Source organism: Equus asinus, chromosome 26, assembly GCF_041296235.1.
Source record: "Equus asinus isolate D_3611 breed Donkey chromosome 26, EquAss-T2T_v2, whole genome shotgun sequence".
Taxonomy (NCBI): Eukaryota; Metazoa; Chordata; class Mammalia; order Perissodactyla; family Equidae; genus Equus; species Equus asinus.
The window spans coordinates 33,804,207-33,831,708 of record NC_091815.1 but is presented as its reverse complement, the minus strand read 5'-3'; the positions used below and the strand labels follow the sequence as shown (position 1 = coordinate 33,831,708).

At 58.5% G+C, this 27,502-nt stretch overlaps 1 protein-coding gene across 2 annotated transcripts; it reads right to left on the bottom strand.

Annotated features, from left to right (window-relative positions):
* Positions 1-1,693: 1,693 nt before the first annotated feature.
* Positions 1,694-27,226, bottom strand: PRR12 (proline rich 12). Of its 2 annotated transcripts, none has more exons than XM_044759094.2 (14): positions 26,995-27,226; positions 25,321-25,433; positions 24,194-24,355; positions 20,796-24,109; positions 19,639-20,305; positions 17,419-17,822; positions 11,238-11,354; positions 10,867-10,997; positions 9,496-9,968; positions 5,842-5,967; positions 5,632-5,729; positions 4,334-4,480; positions 4,137-4,232; positions 1,694-3,606 (listed from the first exon to the last, which is right to left on the bottom strand). In XM_044759094.2, exons 1-14 carry the CDS (start codon positions 27,078-27,080, stop codon positions 3,460-3,462), a joined length of 6,081 nt encoding a protein of 2,026 aa, XP_044615029.2. In that variant the 5' UTR covers positions 27,081-27,226; the 3' UTR covers positions 1,694-3,459. The 2 variants fall into 2 exon arrangements, with proteins under 2 accessions (XP_044615029.2, XP_070354428.1); XM_070498327.1 differs by having other exon boundaries at positions 19,639-20,284.
* Positions 27,227-27,502: the final 276 nt, after the last annotated feature.

Genomic DNA, 27,502 nt, shown 5'->3' with positions numbered 1-27,502 from the left:
GGAGACGAAAGCTACTGCCTGCCCCCAGAAAAAGGCACATGTACAAACTCCCGTGACAACTGGCAGGCCATTTTTGGAAGGTTTGCAGCCACCACCATTCCAAAGCTCACCAGGCAAGAGCGAAGAGGCTGGGACGGCCTACTTGGCCTCTCCCAAGGCCCGTGGGTGTCCCTGAGCCTCTCTGGTTCCTGTCCTCCCCTGGGCGTGGCGGGCCCTGTCAATGATTCTAAGTCACTCTGGTTTTGTTTTTTTGTTTGAGGAAGGTTAGCCCTGAGCTAACATCTGCTGCCAATCCTCCTTTTTGCTGAGGAAGACTGGCCCTGAGCTAACATGCGTGCCCATCTTCCTCTACTTTATATGTGGGACACCTACCACAGCATGGCTTGCCAAGCAGTGCCATGTCCACACCCGGGATCCGAACCAGCAAACCCGGGCCGACGAAGTGGAACGTGCACACTTAACCGCTGCGCCACCAGGCCAGCCCCAAAGTCACTCTGGTGTTTTTTTTTTTTTTTTTTTTGAGGAAGATTAGCCCTCAGCTAAGTACTGCCAGTCCTCCTCTTTTTGCTGAGGAAGCCTGGCTCTGAGCTAACATCCGTGCCCATCTTCCTCTAGTTTATACGTGGGACGCCTACCACAGCATGGCTGCCAAGCAGTGCCATGTCCGCACCCGGGATCTGAACCAGTGAACCCCGGGCCGCCGAGAAGCGGAATGTGCGAACTTAACCACTGCGCCACTGGGCCAGCCCCAAGTCACTCTGGTTTTGATGTTCCTCTTTACCCACCTTGTTGTCCTGTTTCTCTTTCCTTCTCACTATCTCTTGGACTTCCATCAAGCCTCTTGGGGTCTCCTGGTCTGGGTGACAGGAGCTAAGGGCCGGACAGGGCTGAGTGATTCAAATGAATTGTTTTCCTTCATCTTGAAAAAACCCCATTTTACAGATGAGAAAGCTGAGGACGGGAGCTATTATCCAACTCGCCTGGTTGGTGGTGGCGCTGGGATTCAAGTCTGGACAGTTGAATTCCAAAGACCAACCACAAAGTTATTCTGACCCCAGAGACACTACTGCCCCCATCGTCCACCTTCCAAACACTCCACCCACTTTCTATCCTGGAGCTCTGAGCTGGGACAATGCTGATCCTGGAACCTTTGGCCCTAACTTGACATCCCAGTCTAGAACCTTGAATGTGCTACCACCTCTCAGAGGCTGCGCCCCCAACATACTACAGGCCATGCGTGGTTCAAGGACACTAATGGACACTCACTTAACCCCATGATTCTGGAGGGTCCATGGTCCATCACTGACTCTCCCATATGGTTCTCAAATGGTACAATCCAACCTGTGTTCTGTACAAACAGAGCTCTAGAATCAGTAACAGTGGTGGTGGTGGTCTAGACGATATCGAAGGTTCTAGAACAATGTGGGCTCTTCAATTTCCCCTGGAAAGGAATCTAGAACACTGATGATCCACCGTTCAATCTCACACTGCATCTCTACCCACTGACCAGCCATTCTCAGTGCTGACTCCAGCTTCTGGATACCAATAGTCCACCTTTGATCATAAGTGTCCAGGTTCTAGAATGACAACGGCTTACTCACTACTTCAAAGGCTGGTTCTAGAATACTGCCAGCTGACCTCCATTTTTAACACTCTTGTTTCTAGAACATGCTCCTCAAACTTGAATGTATTTGGAATCCTCCCAGGGTTTTATTAAGAAGTGGGTTCTGATCCAGTAGCTCTGAGAAACAGCCCAAGTCTATATTTCCACAAGCTCTTGGGGGACTCCCAAGGGAGGCGGTCCCAGACGACACCTTGAACAGCAACAGGCATGAGAAATTCATCAACTCTGCAGCCGGCCTGTGTGCTGCCCATCCACATGGCGACCTTGTAGTTTCAGGGTTCCAGAAGAGAGAGCCACCCTCAAGTCTACACAGGGAGCCAGGAGAAAGTGGGTCAACTTCCGACACCCATCACTGCCTGTACTGGTTTGAAAGTACATCCCCAAACTCACATACTCTTCCCTCGACGAAGCAGAGCTTAATTCCCCTCTCCTTGAGTGTGTGGCCTTAATGACGCTCCTCTAAGAACAGCATGGCAGAGGCAATGCTGTATGATGTCTGAGATTAGGACATAAAAATCTCGCGGCTTCCTCCTTGCTCTGTCCCCTGGATCACTCGCTCTGGGGGAAGCCAGCTGCCAGCCGCCCAATGGCAAGGTCCACGTGGCAAGGAACCGAGGCCTCCAGCCTCCAGCAACATGAGTGCGCGACCTTAAAAGGAGGTTCTGTAACCCACATCTATCCCTTGATGATCGCCACTCTGGCTGACGACTTGACTTGACTGTACCCTCACGGCAGCCCCCAGGCCAGTATCACCCAGCTAAGCTGCTCCCAGGATCCTCAGACCCCATGATGTCTCCTGTCTTAAGTCACTCAATTTTGGGGTAGACCAATTTGTTACACCGCGACACATCACAGATACAATGATCCCAGCCCAACCACCTCCCAGGGCTCCAGAAAAGCCACATTCACTTCCAGACCCTCTGCCTGCGCCCCCACCCAGACCCACCCGAACGCCGCAGGACAGAGGCACTCCAGCCGGCTGATAAAGTGTTTGCCGTTGGGTTTTCGTTTGGCTGGTTGTGTGTACACAGTGTATACAAGTTGAGTTGTACAGAAGCCCAAGAAAGAGCAAGAGACGAAGGGTGGCGGGGAGGTGGGAGCAGAGGGGTTAAAGGGAGGGAGGAGGGGAGAGGAAACCCATAAAAAATAGAACCACATCCAGACGACAATGGGATGGGCGCAGTGGGGGAGTGGGTGGGGGGGGCAGACACAGACAAATCGCAGTAGAAAAGGAATGGGAGGGGCCAAAGGAGGGGACCCTTCTCCCCCTCCACCTCCCCGGCCCCCCGCCCCAGGTATGTACAATAAATAAGATTAAAAATAATTAACAAGATGCGTTTCCCCTCCCACCCCACGCCGAATGCTTTGGGGAGGAAATGGCCTTTAGCAAAGATCTTGGCCTATAAGGGGGGGTTTGGGGGGGAGGGGGTCCCCCAGCTCTCTGAAGCCGCCCCACCCCCTCAACCATACATAGACTTTTCCTATACATTATGTACAAGGTGGAGGGGGCGGGGGCCATGGCCGTGGAGGGGGGATTGGGGCAAGGGGGGGAGGGAAACCGTTACTAAATAGACATTTATACATATATATAAATAATTTCTCTGTACACCGGACAGTGGGGGAAACAGGGAAGGAGTGGAGAGGGCTTGGGACGGGGGGGGAGTCGAACTTTGAACCCTGCCCTGGGAGGGGGGGCAGCATGGACACACCCTGACCAATGACCACCCCCCCTTCCCCGGTGATGGGACCCAGGGGTTAGCTCCTGAGGACACAGTTCTGTCCCATTTCTCGGTTCATGGAGGAGGTGCCCCACACACCCCCAGGCTGGGGTGGGGTCACCCGCAGCGGCTGTGGGCCTGTGCTTGGGCCAGCAGGTCGCTGAAGGAGTCGAAGAGCTGTTCCAGCCATGGTTGGTTCCGCATGCACTGCTGGACCACCTCCTCCTGGCCCAGGTCCTCAGCACCGCCCTCAATGGCCAGGGTCTGCAGGGGGTTAAACGTGGAGCTGGGCCAGGCGGCTACCAGGGCTGGGGTGGGAGGGGACTGGGGCCTGGACTCCTGGGTCCGAGGGAGGAGGGGATGGGGGATGGACTCCCGGGTCCGAGGGAGGAGGGGCTGGGGCTGGACTCCCGGGTCTGAGGGAGGAGGAGCTGGGGGCCTGGACTCCCGGGTCTGAGGGAGGAGGGGCTGGGGGTGGACTCTGGGGTCTGAGGGAGGAGGACTGGGGCCTGGACTCCTGGGTCTGAGGGAGGAGGGGCTGGGGGCCAGACTCCTGAGTCTGAGGGAGGAGGGGCTGGGGGATGGACTCCCAGGTCTGAGGGAGGAGGGGCTGGGGGCCGGACTCCTGAGTCTGAGGGAGGAGGGGCTGGGGGATGGACTCCTGGGTCTGAGGGAGGAGGGGCTGGGGGTGGACTCCGGGGTCTGAGGGAGGAGGGCTGGGGGCTGGCCTCCTGGGTCCAGGGAAGCACTCCTGAGGGCGGAATCCCAGGCGGACGCCGTGGCGGGGTGCTCACCTGGTCCCGGCAGCGCAGGAAGGTGTGGTACTTATAGTGGTGGAGCGAGTGGTAGAGCGTGTAGTATCCCGACTTGTCCAGCTCAACCTTGAACTCCTGGGCAGCCGGAGTGGAGAAGCCTCAGCCCTGCTGCCCGGCACCGGGGAGCCCCTCTCTGCACCCCCCAACACCACCGCCCCTCCCAGCCCCGGCCCCACCTGGGCTCGGACCACGCTCCTCTTGAGCTTGCTGAGCGTCTTGCGGTTGTAGGGCTCCCCAGCTGGCCGCAGCCGCACGGCCCCCTCCTCCGGGGAGCCCTCCCCACTCTGCTCCACCTGCAGCTGGGGGAAGGTGTGCAGGGCGTCCTGTGGGGAGCCGACCGGTCAGTAAGACACCTCCCTGGACCCACGCACCTCCAACCCACCACCCAGGTCTCAGATATCCTGAGTCATCAGATGCCTCAGTGTCCCCCAGGCTGTAGCTCAGGAGAGACACTCAGGAGTCTAGGTCTCCACAAAGGACAGAGGAGCCTAGGCCTGTCTGGTGACCCTCATGATGTGCTTTGTGGCCCAGCCCAGGATTCTCAGAGACACCTAATATTCTACCCAGAATTCTCAGAGCCACCCTAACATCCTACTCAAAATTCTAAGCGTCAGCCTAAAATGCAGATTCCCCAGTGCCAGGCTAACATTCAATCCCAAAATTCTAAAACCAGACTCACATTCCATCCTGGAATTCTCAGTCACCCTAACATCCCACCTAGAGTTCTAGAACCAGAATAAGATTTTACCCCATGTTTTCTGAGTTGGACTAATGTCGCACCGAGAATTTTCACAGCCAGCCTAGAATCCATCCCAGAATTCTCAGGACTAGACTAACAGCCCCCCCAGAATTCTCAGGGCCAGACTAACAGTCCATCCCAGAATCCTGAGTCACCCTAACATGCTATCCCCAAATTCTCAGCACCACATGGACATCCCGGTCAGATTTCGCAGAGCCAGGTTAACGCTCTATCCCAGAATTCTCAGAGCCGCCCTACTATTCCAGCCCAGAACCCTAGGCCAATCCAGAGAGGAAATGACGTCGGTGACTTAATCCTGAAACCTGAGATTATAACAGCCCGCATTACATCGATGGAAAAGCCACCAGAATCCACTCAATACTGTCCTCGAGCAAAGTGGGTACGGGCTCAGTCTACCTTCTGTCCCCAAACTGACACTCCATAACCACACTTTTCTGGGTCTTCCCAATACCCCACTCCAGACCTTCCCAATGACCCATCCACACCACCCTGGCTCCCCTTCACTGGACCAGCAGGGCTGCTGGGAACCAGAGACCCCCTCCCCCTCCTGACAGTCTCACCCTCAACGTCCCCCCGGGCCGACCCCAGCCCTTCTGACTGCTGCCCCCTACCGGGCCTGATGCTCTGTGGACCACCGCCATGGCTGACATGTACACGTCCCCTCATGTCTGATCTCTGGGCCCCAGACACCTCCAGCCCAGGCCCCCCAAGCACCTGCAGGGCTGGGCTCAGCGACAGCCGCTTCAGGACTTTCTTCTTGTGCTCATTCAGGAGGCCATCGATCTTCCGCATGGGCGGGAGGTACAGCTCGTCTGAAAGACGCGGAACGGGCATCAGAAGAGGCGCAGCCCCAGGATGCACCGGGGCAAAGGAGGGCGCCGGGAGCCTGGGTCCCCAGTTCCTCCTCCCCAGGCCTCAGCTCACCGTGCGTGTCCTCCAGGGCCTGGATCATGTCCGGGTCGAGCGCCGTGCTCACCAGCATCTCCACGTAGCTTCGGTACATCTCCCGCATTGCCCGGGTCTTCAGCAGACGCCCGGGGACTGCCCGCTCTGTGGGAAAAATGGAACAGGGGCTCATCATTCCAACTTCCTCTGAAGCCGCCTGTGTGGCAGACGGTGTTTCACGCATCAGGGACCAGGAGAGAAATCCCTGCCCTTGGGAAAGTTCAAGTCCGCTGGGGAAGACTGACAAGCACCAGTGCAATATGCTCTAACGACAGAATCACAGGGACTGTAACAAGCTCAGCCTGGCAAGCCGGGGAAGGCTTGTTCAAGGTCACACAGAGCTGAGCCTTGAGTGATAGGGAAGAGCATTCCAGGCCAGTGAACTTCATATTTGAGCAATTCACTGTGGCTTCCGTAAAGTTAAAGCAGCAGCATAGTTGGTTCCCAACCCAGTGAATCAAGTCAGAGAGGTCAGATCACAAAGGGCAACATTGAGGGAGAAGGGAGGTGAGACTGCACAAGTCTCAGTGCAGGCCAGACCATGCAGGGCCTCCAACATGAGGCAGAAAGGGTAGGGGCTTTTTCTGGGAGCCATGAGAGAGCTGAGAGCAGGGGAGGGGTGAGGGTCAGTGGAGAAAGAGCCCTCTGAGGCCAAGTGCGGGATGGACTGGAGGGGTAAGACCAGAGGCCAGGGCAATGGACCAGATAAGAAAAGATGAGGCTGGACCAGGGCCACAGGGACAGGATACAGAGATAGAGGGGGCAGGAGGGCCAGTGTCTAGGCCAGGGCTGTGGGAAAGAGTAGAGGAGCTGGACACAGTCAGGGTAGGAGGGGAGGGCTGAGGACTTCTCCTCTATTGAGGCGGGGGAGCAAAGGATGGTGCCTGCGGGGTCTGGCCCAGTTACTGGGGAGCCAGTGGAGCCATCCCTGAGATAGGAAAACAGCAGGATGTGGAGGGAGGGGATGTGGGAAAGGCCTGGAGTATGGCCGGGGGAAGCAACAAGTCTGAGGCTGGCTGGAAAGTTCTGGGAGCCTGCCAAGTGAGAGGTGCAGAACGAGAAGCATCAAGGCCAAGGACAGGACTTTGAGGGACACCCATGAGAAACCCAAGAAGGAGCGTGGGGAGAACAGAGAAGCAGGAGGCCCAGGAGAGGGCCCCAAAGCATGCCTTAGGAAGGACCGTGAGAAACGTCCACTTGATGCATCTACATGGGGGGTGACCTTGGTGACGGCTGCTTCAAGGGGCCAGAGTGACCACTTGGCAGTGGAAGTCAGACCCCATGAGGCCTTGGGCCAAATCCTCTTATGGTTCCCATCTTACTCAGGGTAAAATCCATCCTGGGGGGCCACAAAGCCCCAAGCCCCTCGTCCCTCCAAGATCTGGTCCTGTTCCCTCTTGTCCTCCCTTCTTGCCCTCTCCCCTCACTCACTCGCTCCAGCCACTGGCCTCCTTCCTGACCCTCAGACACGCCCAGCCTAGAATGTTCTCTCCCTCAAGTCCCAAGACCCCAACCCCGTCACATTCAGATCTCTGCTCCAAGGGCGTTTCCACAAGCCTTGCCCAACTCCCCCTACCCCACCTCCCCAAATATCACCCAGGATCCCGCCTGGATCCTCTTTGCTGGATTTATTTTTCTTAACCGCCTTTCATCCCGCCCAGCCTCACCCTGGTGATTTTTCATATTGGTTTGTATTCTATTACATAACATATTTATCTGATGCACTCCCCCAGCCGGACCGTAAGCTCCCATGAGGACGCATATTTTTGCCTGTTCTGTTCACTGCTGGGACCTCAGTACTTCCTGGCATATAGTCGGTGCTCAATAAATGCTTACAGAAAGGGGTTGAGGAAGCCAGATAGGAGTGGACTAAAGGAAGAGGGAAAGAGGACATCACTTTCTAGAACTTCCTAGAACCTTCACTGTGACTACAAGAAGGGAGAAAGCATCAGCTTCCAGCACCTAGAGGGTGACTGTTCTTGAACAAGCAAGAGGGTTGGTTCTGAGCCCTCAGGGGTTGGGCGAAGCCCTGAGGGCCTCCAGATAGGAGTCAGGCTGGTCCTGCCATGAAGGGGCTCCTGGTCGAATGGGGCGATGGGAGACAGACCCAGACCCAGAGAAAGACCCTGCCCCTTGGTGGGGACACTGTTCCCTAAGAGTGTAGAGTTCAGTTCCCACCATTTCCCAGGCTCAGGGCTGTCCACGTACGTTCATAGCAGCATTATTCACGATAGCCAAAAAGGGGAAACCACCTAAATGTCCATCAACTGGTGCATGGATAAGCAAAATGTGGTAGATCCATGCAACGGAATACTATTCAGCCCTGAAAAGGAATGAAGTACTGACATGTGGTTCAACATGGATGAACCCCGAGTGAAGAGGCCAGTTACAAAGGACCACACATTGTGATTCCACTTACAGGCAAATCTATAGAGATAGGAAATTACTGGTTGCTTAGGGCTGGGGGAAGGGAGAAGGGAGTGATGGCTAAAGGACACAGGGTTTCTTTTCAGGGTGATGAAAATGTTCTCAAATTGGTTGCTCAAATGGAAGCACAACTCTGTGACTGTCCTAAGAGCCACTGAACTATATGTTTTAAATACGTGAACTATATGATATGTGAATTAGACGCATAAAGTTGTTTAAGAAAGAAGGAAAGAAAGTTGAAGGCCAGAGAAGGAAAGACCTGCCAACCTGGGCCTTTGGTAAACCTCTCTTGTCCCACCTTCCCCGTCCCAGCTTTGGCTGCTTCTACCTGGCCTCACAGGGTACAGCTGGCCCAGGTAAAAGACTACATTTCCCAGCCTCCCTTGCAGCTAGGTGTACCCATGTGACTAGTTCTGGCCAATGGGATATGAGAAGACAGGATGGGGGGGGGCACTCCCAGATCTCACACTTAAAAGGAAGATGGGGCCATTCCCCTGCCCTTCTGTCCCTTCCTCCTCCGACCATGTGTGTTGAGGACAGCATGCTGGGGGATGTCAGAACAACAAGAGGCTGCTACATATATTTTTGTTGTGATAGTCCTCACAAAGCGGGCATCATTCTAAGCATCGGAGTTCACAGCAGGTTTTTCCTCTGGGCTTTATCTATTACGAACCCATTTTACAGGTGAGGTCACTAAGGCACAGAGAGGTGACGCCCCTGTCCTGGAGTCACCCAGCGAGCGGGTCACTGGGAACACCACTATCTCCGGGCCTCCAGGATGGATGCTGGTCTGCCATCTCCCTCAGATCCTGCCTATGCTGAGACCACACAGCACAGCATCGAAGAGCACGGCCTGAGGCTCGGCCGGCTGCCTTCCCGCCCGGAGGGGACACTACATCCCAGCACCCTCTGGGGGCCTCAGTTTCCCCATCTGTCTGTGAGGATAGTAACCGTATCTACTCCCCAGGATTGCCGTGAAAATTAAAGTTGATATACATAAAGAACTGAGAGACAACCTGTCGTGTAGTTAAGGTGTCACATAACTTTTAGTATCACTATGATTTTTAACTTACTTACTATGATTGCTACCGTTTTGCTGGCGCTACCCAGAACCCTCTGGACAGCCCTCAGCCACGCCTGCTGCTGGAGGCCCCAGGGTCACTGGCCCCCACCCGCCTCCAGCCCAGGGGCCGCCGAGGGCCTCACCGTCCTCACTGGGCGCTCCGGGGGATGACTCTGAGTCCGAGGAGCTGCCTGGGGGGCCCCCGCCCGCCGAGGCATTGCCCGCCGCCTCCTTCAGCCACTTCTTCCTCTTCTTGGGGGGTGGCTCAGCCTTGACCTTGGGGGGCCGGGCCTTGGGCAGCCGGGAGGGGGTGGGCTGTCCCGCCGGGAGGCTCCGCTCAGGCCGCATCTGGCGCCCGCCTGCGCCCCGCTCCCCCCGCAGCGGCCGCTCCCCACGGCTCGCCCGCTCCTTCTCCTTCTCCTTCTCGATGGGCCGTGGAGGGGATGGCTTCTCAGGGGCGGGGGGCTCGGGCATGGCCGTCTCGGGCATGTGCTCTGGGGGCTTCTCCAATGTCGTCTTCTCAGGAGTCTCAGGCTTAGGAGGGGGTGCTGGGGCCTTAGGGGGAGGTGCAGAGCTGCCCACCACAGACACGGGACCCTTGGCCTGCCCGGAGCGTCTGGAAGAGAACAAAGAAGAGTTTGCCATCAGCAGCCCCCAGGAAGCCTAAATTCTGCTCCCTGGGAGCCCCCTGCCTAGCCTAGAGCTCCAAGCACAGAGCCAGCTTTGATCTCGTCAAGCTTTTATTTCCTCGCTCTGGGTCTTTGTCCCCCCAACTTCAGGGTCTATCTCTCTGAGTCTCTGTCTCTCTCCCTCTGGATCTCTGTAACCCCCCCTCTCTGGGTCCCTGTCCCCCTCTCTCGGTCTCTGTCCCCCTCTCTCTGGGTCCCTGTCCCCCTCTCTCTGGGTCCCCGTCCCCCTCTCTCTGGGTCTCTGTCCCCCTCTCTCTGGGTCCCTGTCCCCCTCTCTCTGGGTCCCTGTCCCCCTCTCTCTGGGTCCCTGTTCCCCTCTCTCTGGGTCCCTGTCCCCCTCTCTCTGGGTCCCTGTGCCCCTCTCTCTGGGTCCCTGTGCCCCTCTCTCTGGGTCCCTGTGCCCCTCTCTCTGGGTCTCCGTCCCTCTCTCTCTGGGTCTCCGTCCCTCTCTCTCTGGGTCTCTGTCCCCCTCTCTCTGGGTCCCTGTGCCCCTCTCTCTGGGTCCCTGTCCCCCTCTCTCTGGGTCCCTGTCCCCCTCTCTCTGGGTCTCTGTCCCCCTCTCTCTGGGTCCCTGTGCCCCTCTCTCTGGGTCCCTGTGCCCTTCCCTCTGGGTCTCTGTCCCCCTCTCTCTGGGTCTCTGTCCCCCTCTTTCGGTCTCTGTCCCCCTCTCTCTGGGTCCCTGTGCCCCTTCTCTCTGGGTCCCTGTGCCCTTCTCTCTGGGTCTCTGTCCCCTGCCACTCGGTCCTCCCCCCAACTCTACTTCCTCTCTTGCACGTTCCCTCCCATGCCTGTTGGCCCTGCGCCACGTGTCCCCAGCCCTGGTACCTGACGGGCAGTGGGCGGTGCCAGGGTTTCCGAGCACAGACCCTCACGTAATCCTTCTTGTTCACGTTCTCCAGGAACTTAACATAAAGGCGCTGGTACCGATTTTTCGCGTCCCCAAAATACCCCAAATACTGTGGAGGGAAAGAAGCATACAAGGAACTCCTTCACCCACCCCAGCCAGGCACCCGACCCCCAGGACTCCCACCCTGCTGGGGCCACCACGGGGTGCGCCTGGGGCCTGCCGGGAGGCAGAGACCCCCTTCTGGACACATTTCAGACCAAGGGTGAATCACAGCCATGTGTGGGGGGACCCTGGCTTCCAGACCCCCACCTGGGACCCCCTGAGTCCTCGCTCCCCTCTGCAGGCTTACATTACTGGTGGCACAAAACTGCCGCTGCCCATCCTTGATCTCCGGAGTGAATTTCTGCAGCAGGGCCTTCTGGACTCGCCAGATGGGGGGCGGCTCGCGCCCCGTCTGCAACGCCAGCTGGAAGGGGTAGGTGCGACGAGGCCGGCAGGGTCAGCCTGCATTCCTTCCCCTCCGACCCCCAATTCCTAGCCCTCTGCCCTCCCTCTACATCCCCCAGAGAAAAGACATCGTCAACAAGCATCAACAAACACATGGCGGACAGACGTCTTTGGGCCTCACGATGTTCTCAACCCTGGGGATATCAGGATGCAGCTGAGTCTGGCCCACCCCTCCTACTCACAATCAGGCCTTTTCCTCTTGGGCTATAAGGTTTTAGTTCTTACAGCTTTACGCTGTGATGGTACAAGTGACCACCCCCCCACTCCCACTATTTTCTAGATACCATGTTGGGTCCCAGGTATAGCGATGAACGAGATGGACAAAACCTTCCATGGGGTCTTCATGACAGAGACAACAAGACAGACAAGCAAAGGGACAAAAGAGGGGGAGGTCGTGGCTTGTGCTGAGAACAGACAGGTGAGGGACCAGTCCAGTGGTATAGCAGTTAAGTTCATGCACTCGGCTTCAGCAGCCCGGGGTTCGTCGGTTCGGATCCCAGGTGTGGACCTAGCACCACTTGTCAAGCCAGTGTCTCACATAAACAGAGAAAGACTGGCACAGACGTCAGCTCAGCGACAATGTTCCTTAAGCAAAAAGAGGACTGGCAACACATGTTAGCTTAAGGCCAATCTTCCTCACCAAAAAAAAAAAAAAGACTAGACAGGTGACCTGAGACCATTTATTTCATCAGCCTATCCACAGCAGGGCAGGACTCAGTGATAGACGATAGAAAGGCACCCCATCCCCACTCTCCTGGCTGCACACTGGGAACAGGCAGATGCTGGTCAGGCCCAGGCTCTGATTTCGGCAGTGAGGGGAGTGCGAGGGGGGAGCCAGACACTGGCACAAAAAAATCACAGCACAAGTCATAAATGCGCTACTGGCAGACACCCTGGAAGCCTAGAAGAAGGACTCTGAATTCAACACGAATCCAAGAATGCTTTCTGGAAGAAGTGACACCTAAATGAGTCCTGGAGGGACCTGGCAGATGACCAGGGACTGCCAGGGAAAGAGTGTGACAGCTGCGCCTCTGGAAGAGAGCAACTGACAGGCACAGAGTAGTATAGAATAAGAATGTGGCGGGAAACGTGCACTGGGCGTTTTGATAACTCAGGGATGAATGAGGGGCCATCTCTCCCACAGTCAAGTGATCAATAGGATTCAGATGATAACTCCAATTGATTGATCATGGCTGCCCTGAGCACCAGGCTCAGCAGTAGCGAGTGCTGGGATCAATTAGTGATGTCTGCTATTGGCAGCAGCTGCAACACCAGAGTCTGTGTGCCAGGTACCGGCTACCCCTTCTTGGGTTTGGGTCAATTGCTTTCGCATCCATGATTTTTTGCATCCCTTGATCACTGAGGGGAATACAAAGAAGGTATTACAATAACCTGATGAAAATGAGGTCCAGAAAGGCTCTTGGCTAAAGTCTCGCAGAACACTGAGGCAGGATGCAACAGGGATGTAGGTGTCCCTACCCCAAAGGCTTTCCTCCAGGGTACCACGGTTCTCAGTCCTCCCTCCTGGCTCCTCAGGGAGGAGGGCCAGAGGCCCAAGGGTGGAAAAATCCATTTCACCTCCTTTTCAAGGACTGAAAAGTTCACTTTCATCCTGCTCCAAAACCTTCTAGGGCCCCCCGTGCAGAATCTGCAGCCTGGCACAGACTCTGCCTCAGTTTCCTCTCCTTTCTCCTGCCCCTGCCCAGCAGCCATCCAGACCTCTCAAAGCTCAGCAGACAAGCCCCAAACTTTCACATAGGCAGGGCCCCCCACCAGGAGGGCCTTTTCCCTCCCAAGGTGAATATGATGTTCCCTGTTCTAGTTCTCAAAAGCCTTCGAGCAGTCCATCAGAGCATCCTCCACAGGCGAGGGGATCACCCCCTCCTTTATGTCTCCTCCCACTGCCTCTTCCAAGGTACCAGCTGATTCTCCAGCTGGACTCAGGCCCCTAGGCTAACCACATCCCATTTGGGCTGGCGTCTGCCCCTAAACCACTTTTCCTCTGAGGATCCCCACCATCCCCCCAGTCCTTGGGCTCAACCCCCTGACATCATCTTCGCCTGCTCCCCAACCAGAGCCAGCTAGTCTCGAGAAGCCACGTCCTTCCTGCCGCTCCTCCTGTCAATCATATCACTGACCACGCCTACTTCCCCCTTCCTAGGGAAGTGGCCCCGCCCACAGCCCCTAACCAATGGAAGCCACAGCTGATTGGAGGAGACCTGACTAGTGGCAGCCAATCAACAGGCAAATCCCAAACCCCATCGTGACTCCAAATACTGAGCTGGACCAATCAGATGTTCTTCTGGGAATTTGAAGTGTGACAACTGAAGCTGAGACAAGGACCTTAAGCAGCAGGATGTGAGTCAGCAAGAAGCACCAAGCCTGGTGTTAAGGAGAAAGCTACAGGATCTACTAACAAGGGAGTCAGTGTCATAGAACTGAGGCAGTGGACAGAATGTCATCAGGACTGGACACATCCCCAGCCCACTCCCTGCTGGCCAGGGGCTCTAGAAGCGGCCAGACAACCTGGAGTGGATTCTCAAACAGACGCCCACTGATCTCACCCCAGGACAATCCGGCCCTTGCCCACCTTCCCAGCCTCGGTGCTCACTGTCCAGCCACTTGACCCCTTGCATCCCTGCAGATCACAAATACCATGCTTTCCCCCTCACCACAGGGCCTTTGCACAGACTGTTCTCTCTGCCTGGACCACCCTCACCATACTTTTCTCCATCCAACAAACTTTTATATACTCAGAGTTTACATCCTGCTAAATCTTCAACATCCCCAAGTATTGGGAGTTAATATTATCACTCCCATTTTACAGAAGAAGCTGAAGCACAGACGGGGCTAACCCTGCACTGTCCCATTTAGCAACCTCTGTCCTCACATGTGGCTCTTGAGCACTGGAAATGTGGCTGATCCAAATGGATATATTCCATGAGTGTAAAATACACCCTGAATTTCAAACACTTGGTATGCAAAAAAGAATGGAAAACATCTCATTAACTTTTTCTAGATTGATCCTATGCTGAAATCATATTTTAGATATGCTGGGTTAAAGAAAATACATTCCTGTGGCTAATCTCACCCATCATTTAACTTTTCTTTCTTTCTTTCTTTCTTTTGGTGAGGAAGATTGGGCCTGAGCTAATATCTGTTGCCAATCTTCCTCATTTTCTTTTTTCTTTTCTCCCCAAGCCCCAGTACATAGTTGTATATCCTAGTTGTCGGTCATCCCAGTTCTTCTCTGTGGGACCCCGCCACAGCATGGCTTGATGAGTGGTGTGTAGGTCTCCGCCCAAGATCCAAACTGGCAAACCCCAGGCTACAGAAGCAGAGCACGCAAACTTAACCACTTGGCCGTGGGGCTGGCCCCCATTTAACTTTTCTTAAACATGGATACAAGAAAGTTTAAAATGATGTATGTGACACGTAGGACATTTCTATTGGACTGTCATTATTTTAGGACAAACTATGGCTCATGGCCCATTTCTATAGATCTACAAGCTAAGATTGGTTCTTACATTTTTAAAGGATTGTAAAAAAACCCAAAAAATCAAAAAATATGTGGCAGAGACCCTAAGTGGCCTGCAAAACCTAAAATATTTACTGTCTGGCCCTTCACAGAAAAACTACGCCAAGCTCCACACTGACATTTGCCCAAGATCACCGAGATGAGTAACAGAAGCAAAGCTTACAGGGCACCTTCTGCGTGTCACCCACGGTCGGAGCACTGGATAAGCCACGCCCAAGTCCTCACATCACACAAAGGAGCTACCGATACGATCGGCCCCATTTTACAGATGAAGAAACTGAGGCTCAAGAAGGTTTGACACTAGTCCAGCTCAGACACAGCAGCGATTCAAGCCAGTCAGGCTAACATCAAATCCGGGCTCTCAATAACCACGCCGCCAGCCGGCCCCAACTCTGGGCCCACGAACGAGTCCCCAACGTCTACATGAGTGGCTCAGTCCAGGGGCTGGGTGTCCCCCATGACAACGCACACTCGTGTTGTATTTTAAGCATCTGAGTCCTTGCCCGGTCCCCTCCCCTGCCCCGTGCCAGCTGGGAGGAGGTATCAGATGGCCCTGGCTCCAATCCCGGCTTGGCACCTGCCAGCCGAACGACTGCCTCTCTCTGAGCGTGAACTTCCTCATCTGTAAACGGGGGACAGTGCAGTCCCCGCCCCAGAGCCCAGGGCTGGCGCCCAGCAGCACTGGCTGCTGTCATCACCAACGTTTGAGAGAACGGACACAGAGACCACTGCCTCTGGAGCTGGGAGCACGGGCTCCCGGGCCCGCAGAGCTGGGTGCGGGTCTCGAGCTGCGAAAGCCTGGGACAGCCCCTTGACCGCTCTGAGCCTCAGTTTCCTTCCCCATAAAATGGGGATAGTAACCGCGAGGAAGAAAGGTGATTATAAAGATAAAACTCAGAGACAGACAGTGATGATGGCTGCACAACATGAGGATACGTAATGCCACTGACTGGCACACTCAAAAATGGCTAAAATGCTAAATTCCGTGCTACGCCTAGATTACCACAATTCAAGAGAAAGGAAAGGATCAAACTAAATTCTGACTGTGACATCTCTCAAATCCTGTCCCGAGGACTTGGTAGCCATTCCTATCCGTCCTGATGGGCAATCAGCCTTAAAAGTCACAAAGCCAAAATGAAATAATGTCCAGCGGGCACTACAGGAGTATGACCATGCGGGATGCAGGACTGGCAGGGAGGGACACTGGGAATGTTCTGATTGCTGGCTAGGGAGTGGGGACAGGCGTGTTCACAGGAGCACTTGGCTCTAGAATCTACATCTCTCTCACGGATGTCCTTTCGTATGTACCAAATGTCATGCTAAAAAGATGATGAAATAGGGGCCAAAGGATATGACGTCTGGGTTCGGTCGGGTGGGGCTGGCGGCGGAATGCGCCGGAGCGGAGAGGCAGCAGGACCAGCCAGGAGGTGACGCTGGTGGAAGCTGAGTAATGGGCACACACAGTCCCATGATTCTATTTGCTCTACTTTTCCCACAATAAAATAGATGAAAAATAATACAGGAAAACACACCTTTAGTTCATCTCACAAAACACCCTTAAGAAAGTACAGTAATGATCATTATCCTTATAATTAATCCATCCCACAATTTCTCCATCTGTATTTTAGAAAAACAACACCCAGGATGAAATTAAACATGACAACATACATCAAGCCCCCTGCCCCCCGCCCCCGCCGATTCCCAGCCGGTATGCACACCCAGTCAGTGACAGTGACCCATACGGAGGAGGGCCTCAGCCATCAGCATCACCATCAGGACCTACCGAGTACCCGCTCTGCCTCATGCCCTGTGAGAAGCACTCCACAGTGTCTGATGTCACCCACCCACGTCAAGAACTTAGATTAATCCTCTGATCCAAATCTACCTGTCCCATGAACCCATTACAGTAGAGGGCAGCAAACTCTTTCTGTAATGGGGCGGACAGGCAGTATTTTCAGCTTTGTGAGGCAGCTGGGGAAACTATCCCGCTCTGCCACTGTACGGGCAAAGCAGCCACTGACCATCTGTAAATGAATGGGCATAGCTACGTGTCAATAAAACTTTATTTATAAAAATGGGTGGCAGCGGGCAGGATTTGGCCCGTGGGGGCCAGAGTTTGCCGACCCCTGGTGTAGAAGAATGAGAATTGTGAAAGGGCTGGTCCACATCAAGTGTTTAAGATGAGGCCTGACACAAGCATCCCCAAACCACTGACTAGTATATTTCAGGCTACCTGCGTGTGTTCATAGGGATCGGCAATAAATGTCAATGGTTTTACCTCAGTTACAGGTAACATACGTATATGCACCCAAATAACATCTCAGAGGCCCAGGCGACCCCACACTGCGCCAGCTGGCTACCTGCATCAGCCCCATCAGGCTGTGAACTCAGGAGGGCCCCTGGACCAGCTGCCCCATCCCCGGGCCTGTCATCCAACAGGCACTCAACAAACGCTCGAGTGACCAAGGCCAAGACGGGGACTCACCTTGAGGGAGGGGATGTCCTCGGCGCGGATGACGAACTCGTCACGCTCGCGGAAGATGCCCTCGCCGCCGCTCTCGCCCGCCTCCTCGTCCGTCTCCCCGCACACGGCCGCCGTCTCCTGCTTCTTGGCCAGGTGCAGGGGCCGCGCGTCGGGGGGCTCGGGCTCGTCGGGGGACGGGGCGGCGGGCTCCTCGGGGGGCGCGGCGGGCGGCGGGGGCGGCGGGGCGGGCGGCGAGGGCAGGGCCGGCGGGGGCGGCGGGGGTGGGGGCGGCGGCGGCGGCGGCGAGCTGGGCGCGGGGGCCACCAGCGGGGGCGGCGAGGGCAGGGCTGGCGGCGGGGGCGGTGGCTGGGGCGTTGGGGCGGGGGGCGGCGAGGGCGGGGGCTTCTCCTCCAGCAGCGGGGGCTCTGGGGGCGAGAGGGGCGTCAGGGATGGACATCCGGGCTGTGAGCCCCCCCCACGCCCCCCTATCTCCCAGGCTCGGCCTCAGAGCATCAACGTGCTGCCCATCGACATCCCCTCACGTCACGCAAGTCCCCACCACCCAGCTGTCAGGGAAAGGCACCCCCAGCCCGTTCCCGCTGTCTCCACCCCTGCACCCCAACACCCCTCCTGATCAAACTCACTTCTTCACGGAACACCACTTCTGCCCCGAGTCCCCCTCCTTCAACCCTCTGTCCCCTGTCCCCTTCCCTGACCTTGAATACCCACTCCTGTCCCCAGACACCCACAGGAAGCCCATGTCCCTGGAACTTCTCTCTCCAGTGTCCCAAAACAAGCCCTCCCACCCAGACCTGCTGCTCTGTTCCTTCACATCCTTGCCCAGCCTCCAAAGACCCCTCCGTCTCAGCGTAGTTCCGTGTCCCAATTCCATTGCTCAGTGTCCCCCCGTCATGGCCAGGAGTCCTCTCCTGTTCCATCAAAACCGCCCCCCACGCCGGTCATCTCCCTCAGGCCCCCCAGCCCAGTCCCCACAAAGCTCCTTGTCCTTCCTGACATGCCTCCTGGTTCCCAAATGCCATTCACCATCCTTAGCATCTCCGCTCTCATCCCTGAGATGTCCCCTCCTGAGCCCACAGCCCCCCACCTCTACCCCCGGCCCCTTATGGCCGCTCAGCTCCCCCACAGCCCTTCCACCCCACCAAAGACCCTGCCTGCTCACGCCTTCCCGGCCCCAGCGGCTATTCTGAGCCCCCGAAACCTGTCTCTCATCCCTCATGGCCCTTTTAGGCCTGAAAGGTCTCTCTGTTGCCTCAAAGCCCCCGTCTGGGCTCCCATTCCTTGCTGTTCCTCCCAACTTCTCAGTCACTCTCTCTGTGTGTCTATCTCCTCGTTTCCCGCTTCCCTCGAGCTGTTCTTCATTCTCCGGATCGCGAATGCCCCCTTTCCTGCCAGCTCCCCACTACCACCTTGGATGGATGTTTCTCTGTCCCCGGGGCCTTAGCTCCGAGCCTTCCAGGCCTTTCCAAGGCTTTCTCACCCCAAGGCTCTCTCCAGGTACAACAGATCCTGGCACTCTGCTTCGAACCCTCTGCTGTTTCTCCTCTCTTCCCTGATGCCTCCCTTCAGCCTCACACCCTCCTCCATCCTCAGTCCTCGTCTCCCCCCTTTCTACAACCCCCCCCAGAAACATTCTCCATCCCGTTATGACCCCTCTGAGCCCACAAGCCCCTAGCCCACCCCAAATGCCCTCCTCCAAACCCCACCTCCTGCATCCCCCAAGGCCTCTGTTCCCCAAAGCCCTTCAAATTTTGTCCCAAGCTTCTCTCAACACAGAACCCCATCCAGACCTGACCACACCCCCAGCCTTTTCCTCCTGCCCCCAACAAGACCCAACTAGTCTACGCTCCTCTCTGCCCTCCAGACAGCTCTCTGTTCTGTCCTTTACTACACATCCCTAACTCCCAAAGCCTCTCTCAGTAGCCCGTCACCCACCGGTCCCCATCACTTATAACCTGCCCTGAGCCCCAGCATTCTCCAATGCCCACCGTGGGGCCCCGGCTAGTCCACTTAGCATCTGTGGGCAGATTAGAAAAAAACACTTCTTCCTCAAAACACTCGTTTGCACTCCATCAGGAAGCTGCCTGGGTAAATATGCAAATCTATATCACCTACAACATGAACGGTGTCCCTTAAACAGTACGTAACCTGCACAACTATACCCAGTGGCCCAAATAACAGGAAACCGCTGCCCGGCCCCCAAACCATCTTCCTAGAGCTTACCAGGTGTGCCATTGCTGTTGGCATTGGGGAGCCCTGGGAGAGGGGGTGGCCCCGGGACTGCAGCCTCTGCAGCCAAGGGGGGCCCATCGGGGGTGGAGGTGTCCTTGGGCCCAGCAAGGGGCGGGTCATCAAGGGCAGAGATGGCCGAGGAGATGCTCTCCTGCAGGTCCCGGTTCTTGGCGACAGAGTCTTCCTCGTCCGAGGAGAAAGAGGGCAGCGTCTCGAGGTTCCGCTTCAGCTCTTCATCCAGCCGTTTGCAGGGCGAAGGGCAGCCGAGCCCGAGCCCCTCGCTCTCGGCTGCTTCCAGCGCACCCCCGAGCCCGAAGGCGCCGGTGGGTGGGGGGTGTGGCACGGTGGGGGCCGTAGGGGGTTGGGGCTGCAAGCCTCTGGCCGGCACAGAGGGCGGCACACTCTTAGGGGGGCTGAGTGGGGGCGTCAGGCCGGCCTGGTAGAGAGGTGGGTGGCGCTTGCCTGACTTGAGGAAGTCCAGGAAGGAGGCCATGAAGCCGGACTTCATCTCCGGCTGTTTCTCCTCCACCTCCTTGATCTTGGCCTCGATCTTCTCCCGGGTGAGGCTCGAGTCCAGGCTGTTGTGGTCAGTGCCCGATACAGCATCCCCCGAAGAGGGTCCCAGACCCTCGCCGGCCTTGGGCACAGACAGCTTGATCTAGATATGGGGGCAGTGGGGAGTCAGAGCCCACGAGTCGGGGCCCCTGGTCCCCTCCTCCCTCAGATCCAGGAGCCTGGGACCCCCAGCCTCTCCCCTTAAGACCTTCAAGTTCAAATTCCCAGACTCTCAGCCTGGAGAACCCGAAAACTCGAGCCCACAGACCCCTTCTCTGAGATTCCAGAAGGCCAGGAGTTCCTCCCTCCTTCCTCACTGACCTCTCCTTGCTTACAGCCCAGGAGTCCAGGTCTCCAGACCCTCCTCCCACAAAACCCAGGAATCTAGAACCTTCTGATCTAGAATCTTAGGATCTAGACGCTGAGAACCCAAGTTCCAACCCCCACCCGCCTCTGGACCCAAGTTTCAGTTCTCAGATCTCCCCAACCACGGAACCCTGGAATCCCAGCCCCCAGATTCACAGGTTTTAAGAATATTAACCCTGTACCCCATCACGCCCAGGAACCTCAAATATGGCCCCCACCCCCCTCACCTTAAGCGGCTTCAAGGGCTCCAGCCGGGTGCCCCCGATCTCCTCGGCCTTCCTGCCCCGGCCGCGGCCCCGGCCCCGGGGTTTCTTGGCCCCATCGGTGGGTGTGGAGGCAGATGCGGGCCCTGTGGTGGTGGGGACCTCCAGCGGGCGGATCCGGGGTCTCCCCCGAGGTCGGGGTGGGCCATCGCGCTTGGCCTTGGTGGGCTTGCGGCCACGGCGCCGGGGCCCCTCGGGGCCCGGGTTGGGTGGACAGAAGTCAATGTCGCCCAGCGGTGACAGGGCCGGGCGGGAGCGGCAGCTGGACACCAGGTCAGGCAGGCGTCGGGGGTTGAGGCGGATGTCAGCGGGCACATCGGCCTTGTCCTCATCAGCCTCGAACTCATACTCCTGGGCATACAGCTTTTTGGGGGTTTGGAAGGGCGGGTCTCGGCGCCGCAGCAGGTGGAAGGAGGACGTCTTAAGCAGCTTCTTTGGCTTGGTGGAGCAGAAGATGGGCGAGGTCAGGCCTCCCTTGGGCTCTGAGGCAGGTGGCGGTGGCGGAGGGGGTGGTGGGGGTGGCGGGGCTGCCTGGTGGGGCCCACTCTGGATCAGGCCCAGCGGCTCGGCGTTGACCGTGGAGGGCAGCTCCGGTGGCTTGTTGGGGTCCAGGCCCAGGCCCGGGGTCTCCGGCCCGGCTCCAGATGCCCGACTAGGGCAGTAGGGCCCATAAGGATCATAGGCAGGGGGGCCCGGAGGTGGCCCGGTCCCCGCCTTGGGATCATTTTCCTCCTCAGCTGGCCCAGCCTTGCCATAGTCATCAGCTGCCCCTCCCCCGAACATCTCCTCCATAGTGGGGAAGAAGCTTCGCTCCTCATCTTGGAGCAACGAGTCAGGGAAGCAGATGGAGGTGAGTGGCACGAAGCGAGGGGCCTTGGTGCCCTGTGGGCTGGGGCTGCGGTAGGCACCCGAGGGATCCTTGCCCTCAGTGTTAGGCGGGCCCACGCCAGTGTCACCAGGCCCAGGGGGCAGTGGCTCCAGGGCCCCAAGCAATTCCTGCATGGTGCCTGGTGGCTCCAGGCTCTCCTCGGGTCGTAGGCGGGGGCTGGGGGCGCCGGGCTCCAGGCCGTGGCTTCGGAGGTGGGCCTCGAGCTGGAGGGGCATGGGGGGTGGGGGTGGGGGTGGTGGTGGAGGCGGCTGGGGTGCCCCATCACGGGTGGCTGGCTCAAGGAGATGGACGCCGACTTTCGGGGCACTGGAAGAAGGGCTCGGGGTGTGGCTGAGGACAGAGGGGAGCAGCTGGGGGGGAGGTGGGGGCAGCACCAGTGGGAGGTCCGGGCCCCCGGCCTCCAGGAGGAGGCCATGGGGGGTGGGCTGGGTCGGCTGGGCCGTGGGAGGTGGGGGTGGTGGGCTCTTTTGGAGAAAGGCCCCCAGCTCCTTGGCACCTGCGCCATAGTGGACAACTGAGGTGGCCAGCCCCTCAGGGGTTTCGCCGCCCCGTTCTGGCCCTTTCTTCTTCTCCTTTAGCCTCCCCAGGCCCAGCTCCAGGGCCGCTGTGGCACCCTCGTCGAGGCTGGCACTGGTACGGATGACGCTCTGCAGATGGTACCTCTGGGGGTCTTCCTTGGCCAGCTCATAGGGTGTGCCTGGGGGACCCCCGGCCCCACCACTCCCCCCAAGTCCCTTGGAGGCATCCGCCGCCCCATCTTCGCCCACCAAACCATCCGCCCCTGAGGTCCGCGGGGGGCTGGGCGCCTGCAGTAGGTGCTGAATGAGGAATTCCTCATCCTCCGTGCGCTCGGCGGGAGGCCCGCCAGGGCCCGCCAGCAGCTCTGAGCCGTCCCCCTTGCCCTTGTAGCCGCCTGCTCCAGCCGCATAGCTGCCGGTTCCCGGGGGTGCCAGGAAGGGAGCCGAGGCCAGGACAGAGCTCAGGTACTTGCCAGGGGCTCCTGGAGAGCCGACTCCAGGTGGGCGGCCGGGGGCAGGTGGGGACTGCAGTGGGCGGATGATGTGAGAAGGGCTGGCCTCTCCACCGCCCCCCAGGGAGCTGGGCCCCCAGCCTCCTCCGTGGCCCGAGAGCGCTGGGGAATGGCCAGTACTATAGCTGAGCGAGGGGCTGGCCGTGGGCAGGCCCTGGGAGTGGGCAGCTGGCCCTGGGTAAGGCTCGCCCTGTACCCCATAGAGCTGCCCCTGTAGCTGGTCCGGGGAGTAGCTCTGACACGTGGCTAAGCCAGGAGGTGGGGGGCCACTGGGGGGCTGCGGGGGCCCCCCTGAGTAGCTAGGGCCTTTGCTCAAGTCCTGTGCTTGACCCCCTCCAAACCCTTGCCCGTAGGCCTGGGGTCCTAGGAGCCCTTGGGGCTGCCCAGGGGAATAGGCCTGGCCTCCTGCCCCACCAGCCCCAGAGGCCTTCCCGGTGGCATAGGCCGCTGCTGGCCCACCCAGGCTCTGGCATTTGGGCGTGGCGGTCGAACGGGGTGGTGGGGGCCTGTTGGCACCCCCTGCAGCTGCTCCATAACCGCCTTTGCCCGTCTTGTAACCAGGCGACTGAATGATGGGGCGGTAACCTCCGCCACCACCCCCTGCCCCACCTCCTCCGGCCGCCTCGGGGCCTGCAGCCCGGCCCGATGCCCCTGCTGTGGCTCCACTGGGCCCAGCCTTGCTAGGCTCCCCAGCACCCGGGGAGGGCTCCCCACCGCCCAGGGGGCTGCAGGCCAGGTTGGCCCGGTGGCCCATAGAGGGGTAGCTGCCTCCGCAGCTCAGGTAGTGCTGGAGGGCGTGGGCTGGTGGCGGAGGCGGTGGGGGCTGGGCACTGGCCGGCCGCTGGTAGTGCTTGATGACGGTGTCCTGGCGGGGCAGGGCCCGCTCTGGCGGCGGGGGGCCCGGGGCAGCACCCGAGAAGTTGTAGAGCTGTGGGGAGGATTGCTCGGCGGCAGCAGCAGCAGCAGAAGAGGATGCCAGCAGGTTGAACTGAGTTGGGAGGTGGCGGGGAGGTGGGGGTGGGTCTGGGGGACCAGGGCGGTAAGGAGGGGTCTGGGCTGGGCCAAGACCAGCGGGCCCCAGGACACCGCCCCCCGCCAGGCGCTCAAAGCCTAGCGAGGAGGGCACCGTGGGTGCCTGCGAGGGCTTCAGGTGCAGCACGTCATGAGGGGACAGGAGCCCATTAGCTGGGGGACTGAATGGGGGGTCCTGGAGGCTGAGGGATGAGGGCACCGGGAAGGGGCGGCTGCCGAAGGAAGCCGGGTGCTGGTAGGCCGACAGGGCAGAGGAAGATGGAAAGGTGCTGGAACCCGGCAGGGCACCTGAGATGAAGAGCTCCGTGGGGCCTGGCGTGTGCATGGCTAGGGATGATGGAGGAGACCATAGGTCAGAGCGGACCACAAGCCAGCCCCACCCTGGCCCTCCTGCGCCGGCAGTGGGCTTACCTGTTTGCCAGGAAGGACTGCGAAACTGGGAGAGGAGAGAGGAGGCAGAGGGGCCAGGCTGGGGGCCCCGGGACTCCAGGGCCGAGATGAGGTTCATGACGGAGGCGTCGGGCCCTGCTGAGCCCGCGTGGTGGAGGCCAGTGTCAAAGAGTCCAGAGAGGCCTGGCCAGGGACAGAAGGGTAGAGGCAGCTAGGTGTGGGATACGGCAGGGTTTTGAAAGGGAAAAGAAAAAGGCAAGCAGGCTCAGAGAAAGGGGTCGAAGGGAAGGAAAAAGGTAAATTCAAAGAGGAGAAAGTGGAGATGGTAAGTGGGATGGGATGTAACATAATAACAAAGGCAGGGAGCCCTAGTGAGGAAAAGTTAACAAAGAAGTAGAAAAATCTAGAAGTGAAGAAAGTGGGAGCAAAAAAGGGCAGAGAGTCCTTGGGGGTGGGGGGAGTGATGGCAAGGGATCCGGGCATTTCCAGCAAGGGAAAGGGATGGGATGACCGGAACCACTGGGAAGAACCAGAAGACAAGTCGAAAAAGGTTGAGTCCACATAAGAGGATCCAGAAAAAAAAGATGGGGAGGAAAAAAGGGAGGGAGGCAACCGGGAGAGTCAAGCATCAAACTGGGCAACGTAGCTCGCTGCTGGTCTATCTAGGAAGGAGGGGAGCGGAATCACAGGAGGGGGACCAATCGGAAACGTTAGAGGCAGGGGCAGAGAAGGAGAACAACGTAGTGGGCAAATCTAAGGAAAAAGGGGGCGGTCCAAAGCATCGGAGCCAATCAGGAAGCAATGGAATCAGGAAGAAAGAATTCACAGAACCAAGGAGCCAAGAGGATGGGCAAACCCAAAGGGAAAGGATTGGGGTGAGCTAGGGAGGCCGAAAAGCCTGGAAGAGAAGGTGGGATTTGGGGGCTGAGAGGATGGGGCCAATTGGAGCGAAAGAGGCGGGGCCAGAGCCAGGGGCGGACGAATCCGGCGTGAAATTAAGCAGCCTCAGAGCAACCAATCAGAGGAGAGGCAGCAAGGGGCGGGCCAGGATGCAGGGCACGGCCAATTAGGAGGGGCGGAACTTTCAGCAACCAATCAGCTGCCTCGGAGGGAGGGCCAGCCCGGGCGGGGCGGGATGGGGGCCGTACCTGCCGGGTGGTGGTTGGTGGCATAGCTTTGCAGTGGGTGGGGGGCCGCGTAGGCCTGGCGGTGTAAGATGTCCGTCTCGGGGTGCGAGGTCCTGGAGCTGCCATAGACCAAGCTGGGGGGAAGGGGAAGATGTTAGGTTGTCCTCCGAAGGTGCCCTGGGAGAAGGGAACGCTCAAATCCCCAGGCGGGGCCGGGGAAATCTTCCAGGTGACTGGGGGTTATCGTAAGGAACCTTGGGCCGTAAAGTTGAGAAGACAGGGGAATCGGGGCGCTCAACTAAAAAGCCATAGAAATGGTCCCCACCCCAAGCCCCACTAAATAGAGCCCTCGTCTCACGTTTACGAACAGACATCACAGGGACGAGACAAACAGAGGGTGAAGAGTCAGAGGAAGTGCCTCAAGTTGAAAATGCAGACCTCCTACCACAGCCCGCGACCCCGCTGGTGACACACGGCCCTGGGGCCAACCCCAGAGAGGCACACGGACGCCCCCTCTTCTGCAGACACGTGGGAACACACAGGCCCTGGGCCTCACGGGGTGGTGCAAACCGAGTCGGAAGCAGGAGGCAGATTGTTCCCCAAAAGGCAGGGATGGAGGGTGGGGAGGGGACAGGACTCGGGGAAAGTACCAGGTACAAGCGTGAACATGATCACCGTCCATCACCGGGGGTTGAGGTTCAAATGCATGCGCCTGTGCAAAGCCAGGTATGTATGCAAACGAGTCTCCAGCTCACCCGTGGGGAAGGGAAGATACAGAGCGAGGAGTCCCAAATGGAAAGTCCTAACACACGTGGGGTCATGCCCAGCCATGCTGGGAAACTCAGGTGTGTGGAGAAAGGGGGGGGTCGGGGGAGCAGGTGAAGAGTGAAGGCGCAAAACAAATAAACAGCAGGAAAGGGGCAGATTCGCAGGTGAACAGGCTGCCAGCCACGCACGCAAAGGGCCTACGCTCCCACACACAACCACACGCCCGGGAAACATCCGAATCTTCCCATGCAAGGGCCGCAAGGGCCCGAAGCCATGGCCCAGACCCAAGAGGTCAAACACTCCACTCCTCGCCATCAACTAGAATTCTCTGCCTTTGGGGGTGGGGGAGTCAGAGGGGGCGTGTCTCAGATGCCAGGACCCCCCCCCTTACACACACACAACCCCAGCTTAGGAAGGGGGCGGGGCCCCTTGCCCACTCTGCGCGCGGAATTTCGGGGGGGGGGCCCCGAGTGGCGCGGCCTCGCGCAGTCCCGGAACAATAGGACCCGGGAGGGGGGGCGCGCCCCCCAGGTCTCCGTTCTGATTCTCCTTGCCTTCCCACCTTTGCAAGAGCAGAGCCTGGGGCGCGGGGGGGAGGGGTCAGCAAGCCGGGAATCCAAGGATGGGGGGAAGTCTAGGCCTTGCTTCGCCAGTCCCTCCCACCTTCCCAAGGCCTTTCCGTCCGAAATTGTTTTGCACCCCCATTTTCCCGCTGCATCTCTCCCTTTGCATGCCGGAGCTAGCTTTGGCGGAGTTTGCAATTTGCAAACTGGGGCGGCGGCGTTGTTGCAAACCGAGGAAGGCCGCTCCCTTGCAAGCCGGAGGGGAGTTTGCGATGCACGCGTCGCCGGGCGGGCCTGGTCCGGCCCGGCCCGGCTGGGCCCCCACCCCTTGGTCCCTTCCACCAGGCCACCCTCGGCTCCTTACCTAGCTTTCGCTGACCTCTCGTAACTCCATCCCGCCCCGGTGCCGAGCGGGTCCCCGAAGCCGGCGCTGGGGTAGTTCCTGTCCATGAATTGGCCGCGGTGGAAATTGGGGGGAGGGGGAGGGAGGGAGGGAGGGAGGGGGCGCGCGCGCGCTCTCCTCCGCCGCCGCTCCCTCCGCTGCTGCTTTTTTTTCCCTTCTCTCTCTCTCTCTGTCTTTTTTTCTTTGCAGCCGCCGAAGGCCCGGGAAGGCCCCAAGCGGGGGAGGGAGGGGGCAGGGGCGGAGGGGCGGGCAAGGGAGGGGGTGCAGCCGCCGAGCCAAGGAGGGGGGAAGGGGGGTTCCCCCTGGAGGGAAAGGGGGGGAGGAGGGACCCCGCTGTCTCCGCCTTTGCCCTGGCGCTTGCAAGAGAGAAGGGGGGGCGCGCGCTCAGGAGGGGGCGTCCCGGGCGGCCCCGGGGTGGGTGCGGGCGCTGGGTGCTCGCTCTCTCGCCGCCGCCGCCGCCGCCTCCTCC